Source organism: Etheostoma cragini, chromosome 7 (genome assembly GCF_013103735.1).
Source record: "Etheostoma cragini isolate CJK2018 chromosome 7, CSU_Ecrag_1.0, whole genome shotgun sequence".
In the NCBI taxonomy this organism is placed as follows: domain Eukaryota; kingdom Metazoa; phylum Chordata; class Actinopteri; order Perciformes; family Percidae; genus Etheostoma; species Etheostoma cragini.
This window is the reverse complement of record NC_048413.1, coordinates 7173231-7192499: the sequence shown is the minus strand read 5'-3', so window position 1 is coordinate 7192499 and position 19269 is coordinate 7173231. Positions and strand designations below refer to the sequence as shown.

The 19269-nt window shown below is 38.9% G+C and overlaps 2 protein-coding genes across 3 annotated transcripts in view; one reads left to right on the top strand and one right to left on the bottom strand.

Annotated features, from left to right (window-relative positions):
• itih6 (inter-alpha-trypsin inhibitor heavy chain family member 6) overlaps window positions 1-19269 on the top strand; it is a 38770-nt gene that overhangs the window by 11807 nt on the left and 7694 nt on the right. The window contains exons 10-17 of one of the 2 annotated variants that reach the window (XM_034876197.1): window positions 200-226; window positions 427-444; window positions 542-589; window positions 675-704; window positions 2994-3041; window positions 3149-3262; window positions 3653-4036; window positions 5032-5610. In XM_034876197.1, the coding sequence (XP_034732088.1) occupies window positions 200-226; window positions 427-444; window positions 542-589; window positions 675-704; window positions 2994-3041; window positions 3149-3262; window positions 3653-4036; window positions 5032-5285 (923 nt within the window). In that variant the 3' untranslated portion in view covers window positions 5286-5610. Of the gene's footprint in view, window positions 1-199; window positions 227-426; window positions 445-541; window positions 590-674; window positions 705-2993; window positions 3042-3148; window positions 3263-3652; window positions 4065-5031; window positions 5611-19269 lie in introns of those variants that run through there. The other variant, XM_034876198.1, reaches the window with a different exon arrangement.
• Window positions 7882-17763, bottom strand: gdi1 (GDP dissociation inhibitor 1). The gene is made up of 11 exons (XM_034876254.1): window positions 17445-17763; window positions 16567-16674; window positions 16262-16361; window positions 15258-15392; window positions 14968-15166; window positions 14080-14211; window positions 13816-13915; window positions 11867-12038; window positions 10160-10304; window positions 9975-10029; window positions 7882-9065 (listed from the first exon to the last, which is right to left on the bottom strand). Exons 1-11 carry the CDS (start codon window positions 17487-17489, stop codon window positions 8913-8915), a joined length of 1344 nt encoding a protein of 447 aa, XP_034732145.1. The 5' UTR covers window positions 17490-17763; the 3' UTR covers window positions 7882-8912.

Here is a 19269-nt window from a genome sequence, read left to right as displayed (position 1 = left end):
TGCTAGCTCGAAGTTTGTTGTTTTCCCTAGCAAACAGAGTTTGCCTCTCCCGATCTCAGGCAATTATCCTGTTAATGTACTTATGTTGATTCCTACTAGGTTACACTCAGCCGAGTCTATCATTAATCAAGTTACAAGCTGAATTTTTTAGACTTTTGTATATTTATTCCTAACTGAATGTTCTTCATCCCTCCACCAGATGTCTCCACTTTCATTCAGAGGAAAGGTGAAGCTGCATTTAATTTTTATTTTGCAGTGACAGATAACATTCTACTGAGCTTTCATCTTCATTTTAACTGCTACAAAAATGTATTAAAATGTAATTATATTCTCAGACATGTGTTTAATTATGATAAGCCATGCTAATCAGCTACATGACAGCATTGGATCTGAATATAAATCTATCTTGTGTTCTTTCTCCTCCAGATATTGATCTTGTAAAAGGTGAGTGTATCCCTATTAATGCTTCTTATCCTGCTCTCTGTAAGATCTAAATTTTTGTCCTGAACTTCTGTTCTCATTGCTTGCCTCCATTTCCCAGACTATGATGCGACCTATGACTACGACTACGATCTCAACTATGACGCCTGTGAGTTTTAAATTCTCATTAGAGGCAAGATTGTACTGCAGCTGCTTTTCAGGCATTAAAAATACATTTTCTGACTTATTTCTAGGGGATGATACTGCAGACACTGGAGCATTTGGTAAGTATTTAGCAGTGCTGGAATGTAATAGATTACATTTACTTAACCCTTGTGTTGTCCTCGGGTCAAACTGACCCATTTCAAAGTGTTTTATATCAGGAAATATGGATTTCTTCCAACCAAATTGATCAAAAAACATGGATGATTACAGACAACAATCTTCAGATAAAATTAATGATTACTTTCATTGCATTTTTTCGGTGTTTTATTTAATCTTAAAGCATTGAGTTGTTTTTTTTATGGTTTCAAAACAGTATCCGGACTAAACTTTGGCTTACACCCATCTGTCAGCCACTCAACACCTCTGATCATAACTATTAGTCAAAATAATTCATAATTTCTGCCTTTTTAACTAAAAATGAATGTATAATTTGATATAAATAGGGTTTGGTGACCATGAATTCCAAGAATAAGTGTAAAACCTATTATTTAACCAGCTCTTAAAAAAGCGCCAAAATCATGGAAAAAGTGACAAATAAATCTGGAAAAGCGACAAAAACATTGGAAAAGCACAAAAAAAATAATTTTCAATTTTGACCTGGAAGGACAAGTTCATGGTTAACGGGAAGACAACACAAGGGTTAAGCGTTGTACTTTATGACAAATTTGAGGTACTCTATTTTATGCTACTTTATACTCCTACTTCACTGCATTTTAGAGACAAATGTTGTACTTTTGTTCCACTACATTCGTATTTTGATACTTTTAGTAGTAAATTATGCTCATAATACTTACTAGGGCTGCTCGTCTATGGAAAAATCATACTCAGGATTATTTTGGTCAATATTGAAATCACTATTTAACACAATTACTCATTGACTTTTGAAAAGATGTTGCAATTATCAAACTTAAAAAACTGTTTAAACAAATCGACAGGAAACACCTTGAACTGTGAAGTTTTCCAAAATACTTTTTCCATTTGAAAAAAAGACAATACAAGAGTGTACTTTCATCATGTAACATGCAGAAAAATTGTTTTCCTCAAATACATTGTGTTAGGAGCCGAAATGGTAATCATGATTACAATTTTGATTAATTGCACAGCCCTAATACTTTCACCTGTGCATTTAATGCATGCCTTTAACCTGTAGTAGTAGTAGTAGTAGTAGTAGTAGTAGTGTTTTCACACCAAGTATGGTACTACAGCTTTTACTTAAGTAAAGAATACAATATTTTTTAGATTTTTACAATAAATAATATGTGATTTATTGTAGAGACACTGCTTGCATATGTGTTTATAGTCGTGTCACTGGTTTCAGTAGAGTAGCAGAGGCTTACCCCTCGTCACGCAGGAGGCAGGTTTATTCCTAAAAACAATTATTACACATTGACAGCCAGGCTGTACTCTACAGGCTCCATCCTGCTCTAACTGATTCCAAATTTGAGGGAACGGGTATCTCCTTACTGTTCTTTATGATTTGCAGCTAGTAGGTGCTGGGGAGACTTCACCGCCGCTGCTTAAGTAGCAACTAACCCTAACCCTAACATTCTTTACTCTTTATTCTTTATTTATGATTTATTGTGTGGCAGTTTTCATTTATTAGCACTTTTAAACCTAGCACTTATTTACTAACTTTTAATATTTGTACTTTTTAACCTCAAAGCCAATGAATTCAGACTTTTAAATTTTTTTTGTCCTTTTTAATGTTAAATAATATTCCTTTAACATTGAGATAGATTTGTTTACATTGCGACGCCTGGGCATTTATTTTCATAATTCTTTATTTCTTTATTTTATTGTAATTTATTTTGTATCTCTCCAGGAGAGAGGTCTGGGCTGGTTTGGAGGTGATCTTTTATTTAAAGTTGTATTGTCCCGCTGTCCGTCCTGTCCAGTGTTTCTGTGAACCTGCTTTTAAAATCTGGCTTTCTTTTGAACAACTTTGATATAACCAAACTTGTTTTTAAGGAGGTTTTTAAGAGTTTTATTCCCACCAGTGGTCCCCTTGTGCCCTAGCCCCTCGCAGCACCCATTCGGGCGTCGCATTTTAACACAAACCTTACCCTTGTCCACTATTGTTATTGTTAGCTAGCTCATGACTAATTATGGATGTATGCTCCGTTCATGTACATAACTGTGTAACGTTAGCAAGCTGATACAACCACTCATTTTAAATTACTTTTAAGTGAATATAGTTAAAGTATTGATATTTTTAAAGGATTTTATTTCATCTTTTTAAAATATATCAGATTCCTGCCCCGTACCACTAGGGAGAGCTCACGTACTAGTACTAGTGGTACTAGTACCACAGTTTGAGAACCAGTGCTTTAAATGTCTTGTGCTTTTAGACGCTGCACCGTCCAGACTGAGCACCATCCGGGTCTTCTCCTCATCAGGTCAACAACTTACTGTTCATGTTTTTTTATTTCACTGTCACATTTGTTTGAATATACAGTATTTGATGTTCTCTTGTTGTATTAATGCTTAATGTTGACTGTTGTAGTTGATGGAGATCCTCATTTCGTGGTCCAGCTGCCAAAGCTGCATCAGAACCTGTGTTTCACCGTGGACGGCAGAGCTAATGATGTCCTCAGGCTGGTAGAGGACCCAGAAAGAGGTTTTGCTCACAAACAACATCTCTCATTTCACTCAAGTGTAGAAATCTACTTTTAGTTTTTAAAAACATATTTTTATTGAGACTTTTTGATTGCTTTAAATGCGTAAATTTTAACAATTAAATTAATAAAAAAATCTTTGCTGCAATTTGGCAAAACATTTTTAAATACAATTAAATTATTAAATGTATTTAAAATCACAGCTGTGCATAAATTACAGAAAGCTTAAAATGTATCCCCCCCAAAAATGATGAGTTTCCAATAAGCCCGTGTCAGAACTCCACAGCTGAGCAATGTTCTTTTTTTCCAATACTGTATGTTAATCAATCTCTCCATGGGTCGGAGTCAAACCCGAGTCCCATTTCTGAATGTGTGTCCCCTTCCTCCTCAAGGTATCATCGTTGACGGCCATCTGATGGGCGCTCCGTCCAAGCACGGAGCTGAAGAGCGCACGCGGACATACTTCGACCGGCTCACCATTTCCTTGGCCAAGGGCGGCTCCGGTGACATCATGATCACCCTGTCACTGGACGCTGTGGTGGTGGAAGGGGAAGGGCGGGACCATCTTCCCATCAATCAGCAGGGGTCGGTGATGAGGCAGGGGGTGACAGTTGCCGTGGACAACCATCAGAGCTGCTGGATTGAGCTGGCCAAGGATGTGCGCTTCCTGGTTCTGTTCCACCACTACAAACAGCCCAGCTACCTGCAGATGGCTCACCTGGGCTTCTACATCACAGATGGGCGGGGGCTATCTGCTTCAAGCCAGGGCCTGCTGGGTACGTATATACACACACACACACACACATACACACACACCAGCTCAGTGACACTCTGTATGGCACACACTCAGGGTTCAATATGAACTATTTTGCCCACCAAAAAATGGCTAGTGGTGAATGTTCAAATTTTCAACAACGTTTTTTTCTGGCTGGCGAGTGAAGCTAATCTACAAGCCACTTTTATATTTTGGCAGTGAATGGGGCAAATGTTAGAGCCTGCACACACACTCAGTGTCCATTCTCAGTGTCCATCTCGCATCCAAATTCAAGTTTAAGTTGTTTTTTTATGTTATGCACACCCATTTTAGAGAAGTAGTCATTGGAAAAATCTCAAGTCTCAGGCTCCTTCCATCAGTGGTAATGAATTATTTGTAAAAATAAAATAGAGGATTACGCAAGTGGAAACAAAATGAGAACATAGAATAGTGCAAATTAAAACAAAAGATCAAATATGAAAATATAAAATTAAAAGCGAAATAAATAACAGAGAAATTGCAAATGAATAAACTGAATGTAAACAGCAATATAGTAATTTTTTTTATTTTTAATATTATATTATTTCATACTTGATCCCTTTTTTAACATGCACTTTTTTATGTTTAGTTCTCATTTTATTTCCATTTGCATAATCCTCTTTTTTGTAATACATATTTCCTTAGCATATATATATATATATATATATATATATATATATATACACACATACAGAGCTGTAAACAGTTGTAAAAGAAGTCAATGGTGAAAACAAAGGTGAAATTTCCCTTTTGTACTTTTGAACTTTTAGAATTCCACTTCAGAACACAAAATGATTTAGCTGTAGTATAAAAGTAAAGAAGACAATATTTCCCTCTGGAACTGGAGCAAAAGTATGAAGTAGCGTGAAATTGAAATACTCAAGTAAGTACAAGTCTTTTTTACACTTAAACAGAGGACTTGAGTAAATGCTCTTCAACCCACGCACCCACCCTCTGCTGTCTTCTATCTGCCCACAGGCCAGTTTCAGCACACTGACATGCGTGTGACAGCGGTGAAGGATTATCTGGGTGGAGGTGCTCACCATGAGACAGTTTCAGCCAGTGGGATCCTGAGGTGGGAATCGGCGAGCATGGCGCTCACCTTGCAGGACAAGACGCTGAAAGACACGTTGCGGAAACGGCACATAGGCAAGTGTTGGGTGGTGCCCAAGGCGGAGGTAGAGAGACTGCTGGGTCACCCGTACGAGAGCTACGTGGTGAATCATGGGTAATTCTAGCCGAGTCTGCTCCGCCTTGTTGCTTCTCTGCTGTACAGCTCAGGTCACAGCAATCTCATGGTGTTGTTAATGGACAAAAGTACTGTGAGGCTAAAATGACACGCCATATGCCACACATTGTATAGTAATAATAGTAATAATAATAATACCAGGTGTGGTTACAAAAGAGGGTGACATTTATGAAGGAGTAATGAGGAATAGTGTTGCACTATATGAGAAAAATAGCCAATTGCGATTATTTTAATAATAGTGCTGTTGCAGTAAGATTCAAGATATTGGAGGGAATAACCTTTTTTGTATCAGTATTCTCATTTTCATTGAAAATTATTAAAATTCAAATGACTGTAGTGTGATTTATTTTTAAAAAAATGTAAAGGATTTTTGGGGGGAATTTTAGGTTTTTATTGTCAGGAAAGGGGAGAAAGAGGGGGAAGGACATCCAAAAAAGGGTCGGAATTCAAGGACTGAGCCTTTGTACATGGGGCGCATGCTAACCAGGTGAGTATCCCAGCGCGCCTATTGTTTGATTTTTGAGGGTTCTGCAAGAAAGAAAGTTTTTTTTCTTCAGTCTATAGGATAGGATTTGTAGGCCGGGCTGTCTCTGCAGCACCACAAGACTTAAATCAGATGGTTACACACATATTTTGTGATTTTGATATTGCACTGGTCCATATTGAGATTTTGATCAAATAATTGTTCAGCCTTAGTGAGGAAGTGGGGTTCGACTAGTGTAGTGAAGGACTGAACTGTCACTGAGTTGCTCTTGGATTCAAGCCCGTGTGTTCTGGATCTGAAACAGACAGGGTGTCCTGCTGTTCGCATGGCAATCACAAAACACTAACTCTGTTAACAACATCGAAGATGTTTATCGGATTACTCCTACATTTCGTCTTGGATTGATTTTTAGGCAAAAGCCAGACTCTTGGTCTAAACTGTATCATTCTTGTATGATTTTAGTACAAATGTATATAAAACATTATTGTATGTATGTATGTATGTATGAACACAAAACTCACCTGGATGTTCAAGAAAAGACACAAAACAGAAATTGAGGTCTTTCCAGGTTTGCCATGTGCTTTTTATTTTTCTATCATTTCATTCATAGTTTAATTCATTTTATTTGTTACACAAGACATTAGGCATTGCTCACGTACTAGTGATCAAACAAGGACAGTAAGTTTTCTACTACTCAGCCTGAAATATGTTGAACTTTTGTCAATTTCAAGGGATATTGTCAATGGTGGTTTCCAAAAAGGCCAAACTGGATGGAAATTAAAAGAGTACAACCACACATGAGGCTTTTGTTTTCAATAAATAAAAAAAGAAAAGGACAGTATCTGATAGAAGGGCAGGGGAGGGGGGGGGCTTCAGATATGTTCAAAGAGTAAACAGTATTCCAGTTTTTATCAGTTAACATGTTTCCAGGATGAAGAGCACACACAATGTCGATTGACGCACAGTGTTATCCTTCCATCATAACCTTTCTTAGGAATGCTAATAACCGTATTAAAAATGCGATGCAACAATGGAATGATCACTGAATGGGGGGGTGGCGTAACCCTGACATTACACAGCAAAAAAAACGAAAATGTAGGTGTGCATCACTTTAAAAATCCATTTTTGTATATCATCAGAACATAATATAATAGCATAGTATATTCAGCATTTGATATGAATTATTTCCACAATAGGGAAGGTAAATTCAAATAAATAGAGCATAACAGTAAGACACGTCAACACGCCATAACTTTGTTTAAAATGCTAGTTTGTTGAGCTGAAAGAAGTGAGCTGGAACTGTCAGTGTTTTAATTTTAATTTTTTTTCTTCTATTTTTATGCCTGATGAAGCTCTAGTACCAAAACTGTGCCAGCTATTGAATTCAAGTTAGACAGTGAGAGGGAGTTTCTTTGCATCTCGTCACCTACTCGTTCCCTCCGCCGCACCTGTCAAATATTATTGTCACATTATTTAGTATTCTTCTGTTGAGGATCAGATCAGTCTGCCTGTGAATAAGCCTTCAGTCAGGTGTACATAACAGCCCACGCTTCTTTAGCATCCAGACAGACCCACAGAGCAGCAAGCACTACCAAACTGCACTTTCCACATTTCTGGAACTTTTACCAATTAGAGCAACGCCGTTTTTGCAAATGGCCCAAACATTTAAATAAGACCCCAAATTAAGGCTACAATCAAATAAAAGCATCTTTATTTGTGTTTGTGGGGCGGAACCTGCGACTGCGGCTCCATACCTTTGCTACGAAGTCTTTTAAAGTATCCAGCTTGGTTAACAACTACTGTTTTTCATACACAAGGGTTGAAACAACCAAAACACAATCTGGTGCTTTCACTTTGAGCCAAAATTTCAGTCTTCACCCTCTCCACTCAAAAGTGAACTTTCCAAAATCCAAAACATTCCCTACATACATTCTTTTCCCCCTGCCACACTCCCTTGCATCTCAACAAGTACAATTTTCCACAATCAATTGGTTTTTCATCGCTCAGTTCTAAACTTCGAGAATACTTCGGAACTACCTCGCCTCACACCAGAAAAATCCTCTCCGTGCCTCTTTTGCTCCAGACTTTCCCTTTTTTTAACTTGAAGACCACAGTTTCAACCTTGGATCTGTAAACGTCATAACTTCAGCCATTGAAATTTGCACCAAATATATAGAAATAAAACTCTTTAATAACTTAAAAAAATGTTAGAAAGTAAACCATTAAAATTCAAAATTGACATCACACAGAGATAAACACATGAACTCTTTTGTGTGGGGGGGGGGGTGTTGGTTGACAGTTAATAGCCACTGGTTAACTTGCCCGCTAGCACAGGGAACACAACAGCATTGCAAAGTGAGCACTATCAGTTGACAGAACAGCCCATTTATTTGTAATTTCTCATCACATTTTGTTTTTGCCTGACCAACAGATTTTGACAAAACACGGGTAAAAGACCAAGTAAGAGAAAAGTGAAAGCAGGGTTGACAGGAGCGATGCGTGGAATGGTCCAGCCTTCATACCGCAGTGTCATTTTGAGTCTATGTACAATACTACTGTGTGTAAAAGATGCATGCAACTGGAGGGGACCCTTCCAGAGGATTCTACACTAAGCCATTACAGATTTCTCATGTCAGAGCTCGCAGGTCACACCTCTCAATGCCATCAGTCTTCCATCCATCAAACCAACCTCTGATATGAGAAGAAAGACGTTACAGAAAGAATGAAATGCTTTGAAAATCGCCAACAACAAGAAATAACTTCACCTCTAATGATCATAGTAAAGACATGATTATACTGTAAAGTCTACAATGGAATGAAAGACCATATCAACCCTGCTTTTCAGTGACAGAGATAAGGTGTGTGTGTGTGTGTGTTTGTGAGCATTTATGTGTTTGAACGTGTGTCGAGAGAGAGAGGGACGTAAGGAAAAGGAGGCAAACGGCTTAGGGCAGGCAGAGTCCAGAGACCCCCCCCCCCCTCTGCCCTGATCCCACCCGTCTGTTTTTAAAGTACTGCTCAGGCAGCCTCGGCCCTCTACCTGCAGGCTCTGCCGCCTCGCTTGCTCCTTTTCGCCCCCCCCTCCTCTCCCGGCCCCGCCCCCTCTCTCTGAAGCCCTTCTACCGCTCACTGCTCATCCTCCCCAAACACATCGTTCTGTTTGCGCTTCATGTTCTCAAAGTCAAAGTCGCTCCCGGTCATGCGTTTGTAGATGTCCTTGATGTCGTTGCAGGTGGTCTCGAAGTGAGTGGTGGCATCGTAGGACCTCGAGGCGAAGACCTGGGAAAGATAAAGGGACAGGCCGACTGAGAACCTACAGCCACGCTGGAGGCTCGGAGACGTAAGCACAGCTGTGCTGTAAGCTAAATGCTAACATTGTGTATTCTCACGGTGACAATGCTAACATGCTGATGTTAAAGGTCCCATGACATTGTGCTCTTTGGATGCTTTTACATAGACCTTAGTGGTCCACTAGTGCTTTATCTGAAGTCTCTTTTATATAGACCTTAGTGGTCCCCTAATACTGTATCTGAACTCTCTTTTATATAGACCTTAGTGGTCCCCTAATACTGTATCTGAAGTCTCTTTTATATAGACCTTAGTGGTCCCCTAATACTGTATCTGAAGTCTCTTTTATACAGACCTTAGTGGTCCCCTAATACTGTATCTGAAGTCTTTTTTATATAGATCTTTTCTGAGATTTCATTTTCTCGAAGGCAGAGCAGGATACCCAGGGCTCGGTTTACATATATCACCATTTCTAGCCACTGGGGGACCGTAGGCAGGCTGGGGGAACTCCTATTAATGTTTAAAAAAACCACTCAATGCATTTCAGGCATTGGGACCTTGAAACGGGTTATGTTTACCACGCTCACCATCTTACTTTAGCCAGTAAGCATTCCTGTCTTCCACCAATTACCCCCAAACACAAAGCTGAGGCCAATGAGAATGGTATTGGTACTGAGCAAATGGAGATTTGGGCCAGATGATCATCAAAGTCAGTAGGATATCTCCTCTGTTGACCATGAATATATGTAAAAAAACAACAACAAAAAAACTAAAAATAAAATCCATGGCAATCCATCCAATAGCTGTTGTAGATATTTCAGACCAACATTGCCATCCACAAAGTAACATTACATACATTTATTTTTCAGCTTTTTATAGTTGGAACTTTTTTCGTCTTACCTGGCTTTCAGTACCATCATCTGTGGGCTCATAAAGGTCACTAATGGCCACAAACCTGTAGAAAAATGAATTAAAAAACCCACAACTCCATTAAATAAACCTGGTTATTAATCACAATGCTTTTTAAATATGTTGACACGACATTGTTGTTGAACCACAGATGCATGAATTGTTAAAATGCTGACTTTTGGTCGATGGGCTCCAGCAGCTCCAGGGCCGGCTCTATCTCCGCCTCGGGCTCGCTGGTTTCCACTGTGGTGCTGACGATGGCGATGTACTTCCCCTGGGCGGCCACGTTGTGGGCATAGGAGATCATGCACACGTAGATGTCTGGAGGAGTGACCAAAAAAAGGCTTAAGAGGAGGAGAGAGGCAATTCGGAGTTACCTTTACCTTTAACTTTTTCTTACATTTTTGTCCCTTTTGTTCATTGTTTGTCACTTTTTTTGACATTCAACACTAACTTATTAACTTTAGTTTTACAATTATTTTTGGAATTTATGGTCAAACCTCATTTATAGGAAAAAAACATATCTAATGTTTGAGTCACAAAAGCAGAAATTAGGAATTATTTAGACTTAAAATTAAAGGAATGGATAATCACAGACTGGAATATGTCAACTTTTACTCAATACTATTTAAAAAACACTTAAATTTTTTTCTCCAAATGCTATAAAATTGAATAAGAAAATTAAAGAAAGTAGAGATTTGTACTTGGCAAAGAGCGTTGTGTGGAATCAATAATGTTATGTTGTGTAGTTAAAGAGAACATTAATGTAGGAGAACAGGACAATTTGACCTGAGGACAACATGAGGGTTGAAGCTGCATTTATTGATTTTTTGACCACTTAGGGGAAGTGGAAAGAAGCTTTTTTATTAATACATTTTTTTTGGGGGGGGGGGCAATTTGTGTTTTTATTTCCCTGCCAAATATTGTGATTAAGACTCGGTACGATTTTATTTTAGCTACATTTTGCACCTTCTGCGATCATGTTAAATTAAATAATACGAAATAAATGAAAAATCCACTGCAAATAGGGCATTACTGTAAAGAATCTGTGATATGTAACATTATTCCAGCATGTAGCTTATGAAAAAAGACAGAAAGTAAAAATCAAGTGTTGAGGTGTACACCTTTAGCTAATCGCGTAATTAGATCCTAATGTAAACACAACATTAATATATTAACCTCCGCAAAGCTGGTTTGGTCAACTGGTTAACAAACAATTGCTTAAGCAGCAACATTATATATATATATATATATATATATATATATATATATATATATATACACACACACACACATCACACATACATAAGAATAAAAATAAAAAATAAAAATCCCTCAGAAATGCAATGACCATGATAAGGTGAGATTACATGGTAGACTGTGCGCTGATAAAAATGAGCATTTATTCCTAGTTGTGATGAATGAAAATCTAATGTCCATACTATCCCTTAGCTCTGTCTGGCTCTTTAGCTGCTAAATGCTCCACTATGTTCACAATGCTGGGCAGCAAACGTAGAGCTGGTTTTTAGCTGATCCTAGTTCTAAAAGTGAACCTGCATCCTAATCTATTAAGTTCTGGTTCAGGAAACCCAAACAATGAACTGAAAGATAATAAAACACCCTGTAGAGCTGAAGGGAACTGTAGAGTTATTATGAGCGCGACCCCTTTCACATACACGTGATCCATTCTTTATGTAAGAACATTGATTATAGCCGCTTTAAGAGTGAATATTTTGCTATCGAACATGTTTTTATAATGCTTAGCGATATGGAGATGTCCTTGAGATCTCCAGTTATCCCTCTAATTACATTGAACAGAAAGACCATCTTTGTTTTTGATCTTTCTGCTCCACTTCTCCTGATTAGTTGACAGTGGTTCTTACCTGAGTTGCGGTTAACCTGATTCTGAGGAATGATGATCTGGCAGGAGTTGGCGTCGTTGGTGTTTTTGATTGGGTGGCTGAGGACGCAGATCACACGGATCACCTGGCCAGCCTTCCGGACGCGGTCCGGGATGTAGCTGGGGTCGCAGATCAGCTGCTTACAACGGGCCACCTGCAGCAGGAAGGACACACCATGCAGCATTTTAAAGGACCTACTTTCTTATCCCCTCTGCGTGAATACACTCAAAGTTAAACCTCCATATTTTTCAACCTGGACAGTATTTACCCATGATTTTGTAACAACAATTTCTTAAACTGATCCAGTATTGAGCATGAGCTCTGCAGCTGAAATATAATCCTTCGAGTCATTTATGTACCGTTAATTTACGTCCATTAATATGCTTGTTTTGCAACTGACAGACTCCAATTGTTGTTATACTAAGTGTGTGAATACATTATGGAGAGGGCCCTACAGAGAAATGACTTACATTTAATTTACCTTTTTCGCTTTATTATTGTCTAACCAAGTCTCGCTCAAGGAGAAGTCTCATTCTGAAATCCCGCGAGATGTGACTTAAGATCTGTGGTTGGAGTCCTGCTAACTCCATGTTCCTGCCCTCTGCTACAATTCTCCATGTCCCTCTATCTCTCTCTGTCTGTCACTTCTCTGTCTCTGTCTGTCTCTTTCTCTCACCCCCAACCGTGGCAGATGCCCCCCCCACCCTGGGCCATGGTTCTGCTCCAGGTTTCTGCCTCTTTAAGGAGGTGTTTCCTTGCCTCTGTGGCCTAGTGCTTGCTCTTGGTGAACTGTTGGGTTTCTGTAAATAACATCCCAGAGTCCAGTCTAGACCTGATCTTTATGGAAAGCGTAATGAGATAACTGTTGTTGGGATTTGGAGCTTTAGAAATAAAACTGAATTGACTTGAATGCCATACGACAGTGGTACAAACGGTATGTGAGAGTTGGAAAGAGGAGTGACGAGAAGAGGTTGTTGTGTTTTAGTAAAATCTAACAGATTTCCAATGTCATCAATCAATCAATCAATCAAAACCTTTATTTGTCCCCAAGGGGCGATTCATTTGCTGCAGTAGCAAGAAACTGACACACGGTACATGACAACAAAGACAACAACATCATTTAAAATACAGTATATACCAAATAAAGAAAATAAATAAATAAGTAAATGACCACAACATAAAGTTTAAACCCCAGTGTACCATATGTGCCGACATTACCTAGTCCTCCCAGAGTTAAGCAGAGAGATGGCAGAGGGAACGAAGGAGAGTTTGTACCTATTTGTTTTGGCTGGTGGCTGACTGAAACGGGAACCGGAGGGCAGCAAATTAAATTCTGCATTTAGGGGGTGAGAACTATCGGACACGGCTGAATATTTAGCTGTTTTCAACAATGTGGATGAATAAAGTTACCTCCGCGAGATTTCAGAACTTCTCCTTGAGCGACACTTGGTTAGACACAATAACAGATTGGATTAAGCAAAAGGTCAAGAAAAACATCTTATGTCTTTGCTGGGTCCTGCAAAATGTAGAACGGCACATGTGGACGAACATCAACGGTGTGTAACTCCCCCTTAGCATTGCAGCCCAATTTAACCAACCTTCTTTCCAACTTTAAGTTATGACCCCAAAGGCTGTCAACATCTGTTTCTTCTAAAAGATACATTTCTCAGTGCGTTCATCTCATTTTGATTTTCCATCTAGTGGACTAAAAAAAGCTAGAAGTGTTGTCATTCCAATACCAGGTAAATTCTTATGCATTTTATATAATAAAAGGTGGATACTTGCTATGTGTATGGATACAGTATTGCCACAGAAAATATCCCGATGCTATGGTACATCGACCACTAGAAAATCGGATCCAGGTTGAAAAAAAAATCATAAATTAATGGCATTGTTAAATTTGCACAATCATGGACAATAAATCAGCATACCTCGCCCTCAGACTTCACCCCAATAACATGGCCGCCTTCCATCACTATCTCCTCCACTGGTTTGTTCAGCATGTAGGTCCCTCCGTAGATTGCACTCAATCTACAATGACAGTAAGAACTGTAAAATCATGGCGTGGGATTGCACTTCTGTATTTACTATTAAATACAAGCTGTTATCCATCAAGTATCAAATCAAGTATTAACTTATCTCAAAATGTTGACTTAGTATACAGCAGTATAGATAGATGACATGTTGACAGTAACCTGGCAAATCCCTGGGGCAGCTCTCCTAGGCCGTACAGGGGGTAGAGGTAGGGGCTCTTCCCATACCGCGCCAGCGATTCACTGTACAGCTTGATACGATTGATCGTCTCCAAACAGGGAACGTCAAGATAGCTGCGGGAGAACAGAAAACAACAAAGGAAGAGAATGAATGATCTAATTAGGGGGTTCGTCTATGTTTTCAAGGCCAAGGACCCCTTTACCCTTGTTTTGTCTTCCCGTCAACAATGAAAAAAAATGGTTTTGTGGGTGCTTTTTTATGTTTTTGGTGTTTTTTTCAAAAGGTTTTTGATATTTTAAATGTTTAATGACATTTTCATGACAATTTCTTTTTTTTTTTACTGAAAACGGATCAATTTGACCCAAGGACAACAGACGGATCAGGGACCCCCTACTACAATTATTGTATAAAATTAAGTTGCATGTTAAACTGGGCCTACAATTACCTGTGGGTGGCCTTAATCCTTTACAAATACCTTTGTAGTTCATATAATACTAAGCTATTAAAATAATTGTTGGCATGATTTTTAGTGTTTTACAAAGGGAATCCATATTATCTGCAGATAGTTATCTTAGTGACTAACTAACCTATAGGTGAGTGAGCCCATCATCAATGTGTTTTTTTACTTCACAAATTGGCGGATTTATATTTGCCAATAATATGTTGGATTCAAGCTTTTTTCACATTTTAAAAAGTTCAATTTTATGGACCCTCTAAGATGAAGCTAATTCTAAGCATATTCACAGCCAACACGTAGTCTACATACAGGTTTGTTTAAAAGAATCTTAATTGCAGTAAAGCTTGATTAGAACATATGTTCTTTAGTTATTCCATGTTGAAATTCTAAATGTAGGGCCTGTTGTTCTTACTCGTCTGTCCTGTAGAGGGCCAGGGCGTGGCCGGTGAAGTCGATGACATCTTGGCCCAGGTCAAACTTCTTGTAAACATCCCTCATCGTTGTGGTTTTGGGGTCCACACCCTCAAACGTTTTGGGGTCATTTTCATCAAAGTTGGCCACAAAGACTAAGAACTTCCGAAACCTTCGCTTCTCAAACATCCCCATCAGATCTGAAACAATTCCAACAAAAGGCGTTATGATGAAGCACATGAGGACTCAAAATGGGATCTCAATACTCGACTTCCCAGCGGAGCGGCTTACTTGATGCTAGTGCCTCCGTCTCGGTCGATGGCACCTTGTAGATCTTTCCTCCCTTGTACACAAAGCTTCCCTCCACTACTTTGAAGTCCAAGTACCGTGTCACTTCTGTGTATAGCAGCATCTTCACCAGCTGACCTGTGAGCACACAGACAATCACATGGTACATCATATTTCTTCTAATAATCCAACATTCTGCTGTGATAGCATTAAGACAGTCTGAACTAGGGCTGGGCGACATGGAAAAAATCAAATATTATTTTCCAAATACCTCGATGGCGACATTGCAACTATATTGTAGGGTTGACAGATGATGCTTTCAAAAATATTTACAAAATTAGATATGTGACCATGTGAATATGATGACTAAGTGGTTAATAATAAAACAGCTAAACCAGTCTGGTAAATTCAGAAAATGACATCACTTTAAAGTAAGGCACCTTTTAAAACCAGGAAAAAGTAAACACTTATGCAATATTAATATGTTACCACAGCTGTATCCAAAATCTATGACTATATCTAGTCCCATATCTTTATATATTTTTTGGTTTATCTAATACAGGGACAGTGCATACTAATGGACTCCAGAGTCAGCCAAAGGGCTATTTTCATCTGCAGTCTTTAGACAGATTGTAACAAGTCACCCTAAAAAGTCAAATTATATATTTACATAACAACTACAATATATTATACATTGGGTAAAAAGTACTACTATTAAAGTTGAAAACTTGATATCAGTATAATATCAATATATTAATATGGTTCATTGACCTTTTCGGGAATAGTAATAATTTACTAAGTGTCTTATCTATCTCCTCAGAGTATTACCAGAATCGTTGGTGCTTTATAAATGTTAGAGTGGTCTAGACCTACTCTATCTTTAAAGTGTCTTGAGGTAACTTTAATTATGATTTGATACAAAAAGTAAAATTGTATAAGTAAATGATGAGTTTCATGGTGATATATTCATTCTTTTATAGACAAAAAGCCAGTGATGTGGGACTGACCGTTGGCCATGAGGAACTTGGGGATGAGGTCAACGTTCCAGTCTCTTCCTCTGCCCATTGACTCGGGCGGGCTGTCTGGAAGACTGAAGCGCTTGTACACCTGCGAGAAACCACACGACAGTAAAGAGCAACGTAAAAAACATCCTGTGAAATCTACGACAGAAGCTACAGCATTACGGAGGACAAAGGCGTTGAACAAATAAAGGCAAATAAAAGCGATGCACAAGGGCACGGGGTAAGTGCACTGAGATGTGCTGAGGGGTATGAAAGACTGATTGCTTTCATAGATCCCAGGGTCCCTTTACCTCCTCCAGAGGGGTGATGGAGGAGCTCTCGCCACCATAGTAGGGGTTCCTGTCCATGTGCAGAACCTTTTTCCCGTTCACAGACATGATCCCGGACAGAATGCATTCCTGCATAAAACAAGAATTAACACCCAACATCAGCGCCCATGACATAACATTCATTTGAAATGCAATAATGAGAGATTTCATAGATGACGTGAACGCCAGTTGGGTTTTCATAGGATGCAGGACAGAAGGGACGGTGTGCGCATGCGTGACTAGAGCGTTTCACTCATGTATCTGTAATAATAATGATTATAATGGTATTAATAAGTGTTTAATCTTAAGAACAATATGGCATTATCCCAAATGTATTAGCCTATGTCTATGCATTTACAAAAAGAGAATTTGATACTTACTACAAACCTAGAAAATGTCGCCTTTTATGCACGCGAGCACTTAGATTAATAGCTCATGAATGTATCGGGCATGTTTCTGTCGCATTGGGTGTGATAAGTGACAGGAACTGCAGAGAAGAGCTCAGTCATTGAATAGTCAGGCCTGCGCCAACCTCAGGATGGAGGCCTGTCTATGCAAAGAGGACCATGACACATTGGGGGTTACGCCTAAAAGATGCTACTGGGTGTAACACAACACTGGGCCGGCTGGGAGAACAATAAAATCCCCCTGGAAGCACCGTTTGCTTCCTCTCGTGCACAAATGTTACGTCAAAGTACATTTTGACATATATATTTTAATGCTATTTTTTTATGCCACAACACAGGGATGCAGCGGGCTTTCACTTCTTGGCTCGGATAGAGAAGAGTAATGGATAAAATAACCATATGGAAGTTTTGCATAATCAAATCTGTTGAGTTTCTGTGTAAATGATTACTTACTGTGAGTCCGGTGCCCAAAACGATCACATCATATTCCTCATCCATGTTGTATCACCGCCTCTCCCGTCTCGCCCTCTTCTTGCCTTGAGAAATGAAGGGTATTGGGTGGAGGAATTAGCAGTGAATCCACACAAAAAAGAGGATTCGGCTCCCTTTTCGCTGCCCGAGTGCTTTTAAACGGCTCGTTCAAAATTAACTTTTATTAATGAATCATGAGGCATAAATGACTACTGGGGGAGAGAAAAAACTGTCCACACTGTCACCGGCGAGGACGACCAAAGATGGCCCTGATCGTGGAGCACTCTAGAACAATGTTAGTGCGCGTCGGGAAATAGGGCGCATCCTCCTCCTCTCTCTTCCCATCCCACCACACAATGGACTCCAACTGGAAAGCTGAGTGGAATAGGAAACCTCCACTCGGAGCTGGCTTTATCGAGCGATACACACATGTTCATCTTCATAATTTAACTTTTGAACATGTATTGTCATTTTTGAACACATTTTGTCCAAGTCTGTGCGTTCTCTATTTCCTTTACTATCCTTCCTTTCCAGTTGTAGGCGCAGTGCTACGCGGACGTAGGCAGTGGTATCCCTCCGCCACCACAGCTGCGTGTGTGTGTGGATTGGAGTTGCTTTCACTGACTGATCGCACGAAAGCCCTTTTCAATAGACTAACAGTTCTAAACTTCTATTTTTTTGTTTTTTTTGTTTCTGTTGACAGTGCTTGTAAAAGCATCATATGTGGGGGATGGGACGTGATGACACGAGGAGTGAAATGCCCAAATTTAAGTGTGTATCAGCACCATGGACAGTTGCCAAGGTGGACCTGTCTTTCATTGATAAAGCGCTGTTCAGCTGCTTTGTAGACATTGTGTAGCCTAAGGCTGTTTAATGGCACATTCCGTATTATAACAGCTTATTGTTGTAGCACCAAATGTTCAGCTAGACACTACACTGAAGTATCCATCAGTTGATAGTGGTGGCAGAAGTATTCAGATCTTTGGCAAGTAAAGTAGGCTCCTATTACCAATAATATCCGATAGCTTACTCCACCATGAAAGTTAAAAGTAGTGATTGTGCAGTAATGTGTTCCCTGTCAGTGTGTTCCTCTTCTGTCTGATGTTTCTGGATTAATATTAATAATAATCCTGCTGCATTCATGTGTATGTTGTATTTTACTGCTGTAGATGTTTCAGGTTGTGCTCATTTGAACTCCTTTATATACTATTGGACAGTTTAAAGTAGAGCCCAACCGATAAAGGATTTTTAAAGCCGATACGAATATTTGGTTATAAAATTTTAAGTTGATAAAAAAAATTTGAATCCAGAGACGTGTTACAAAACCTAAACAGATATCCCTAACATTAGTTATTTGTAGTTATTTATGAGTTCTCACTAAAATAACATGATCATTTGTTTTAATGTCACAACAGAACAGAGGAACTTCAAAATATATTAAAGGTCTGATAAATAAAATTTATAAAAATACAAACCTCAGATATGAAACTTAAAGTCGTTTGAACAAAAATACATTAACAAAAAATAATTAGTGTTGCCAACAGGGACCTTGTAGAGCGTCCTCTGGGGGACTATGCAACGCCAACGCTCATAACATGGTTGACCATTTTTTTCATATTCTTTTATCAGAATCATTTATTTGTGAGTATAAATGATTCTGATAAATTAACATTTAAAAAATAACAAATTGGGCATTATAAATGCTGATACCGATAGGTCGGGAAATGCCTAAAATTGGCCCGCAAATATATTGGTCTGGCTCTATTTTAAAGTATAAGTATATTCTATAGGATCATGTGTTTGTAGC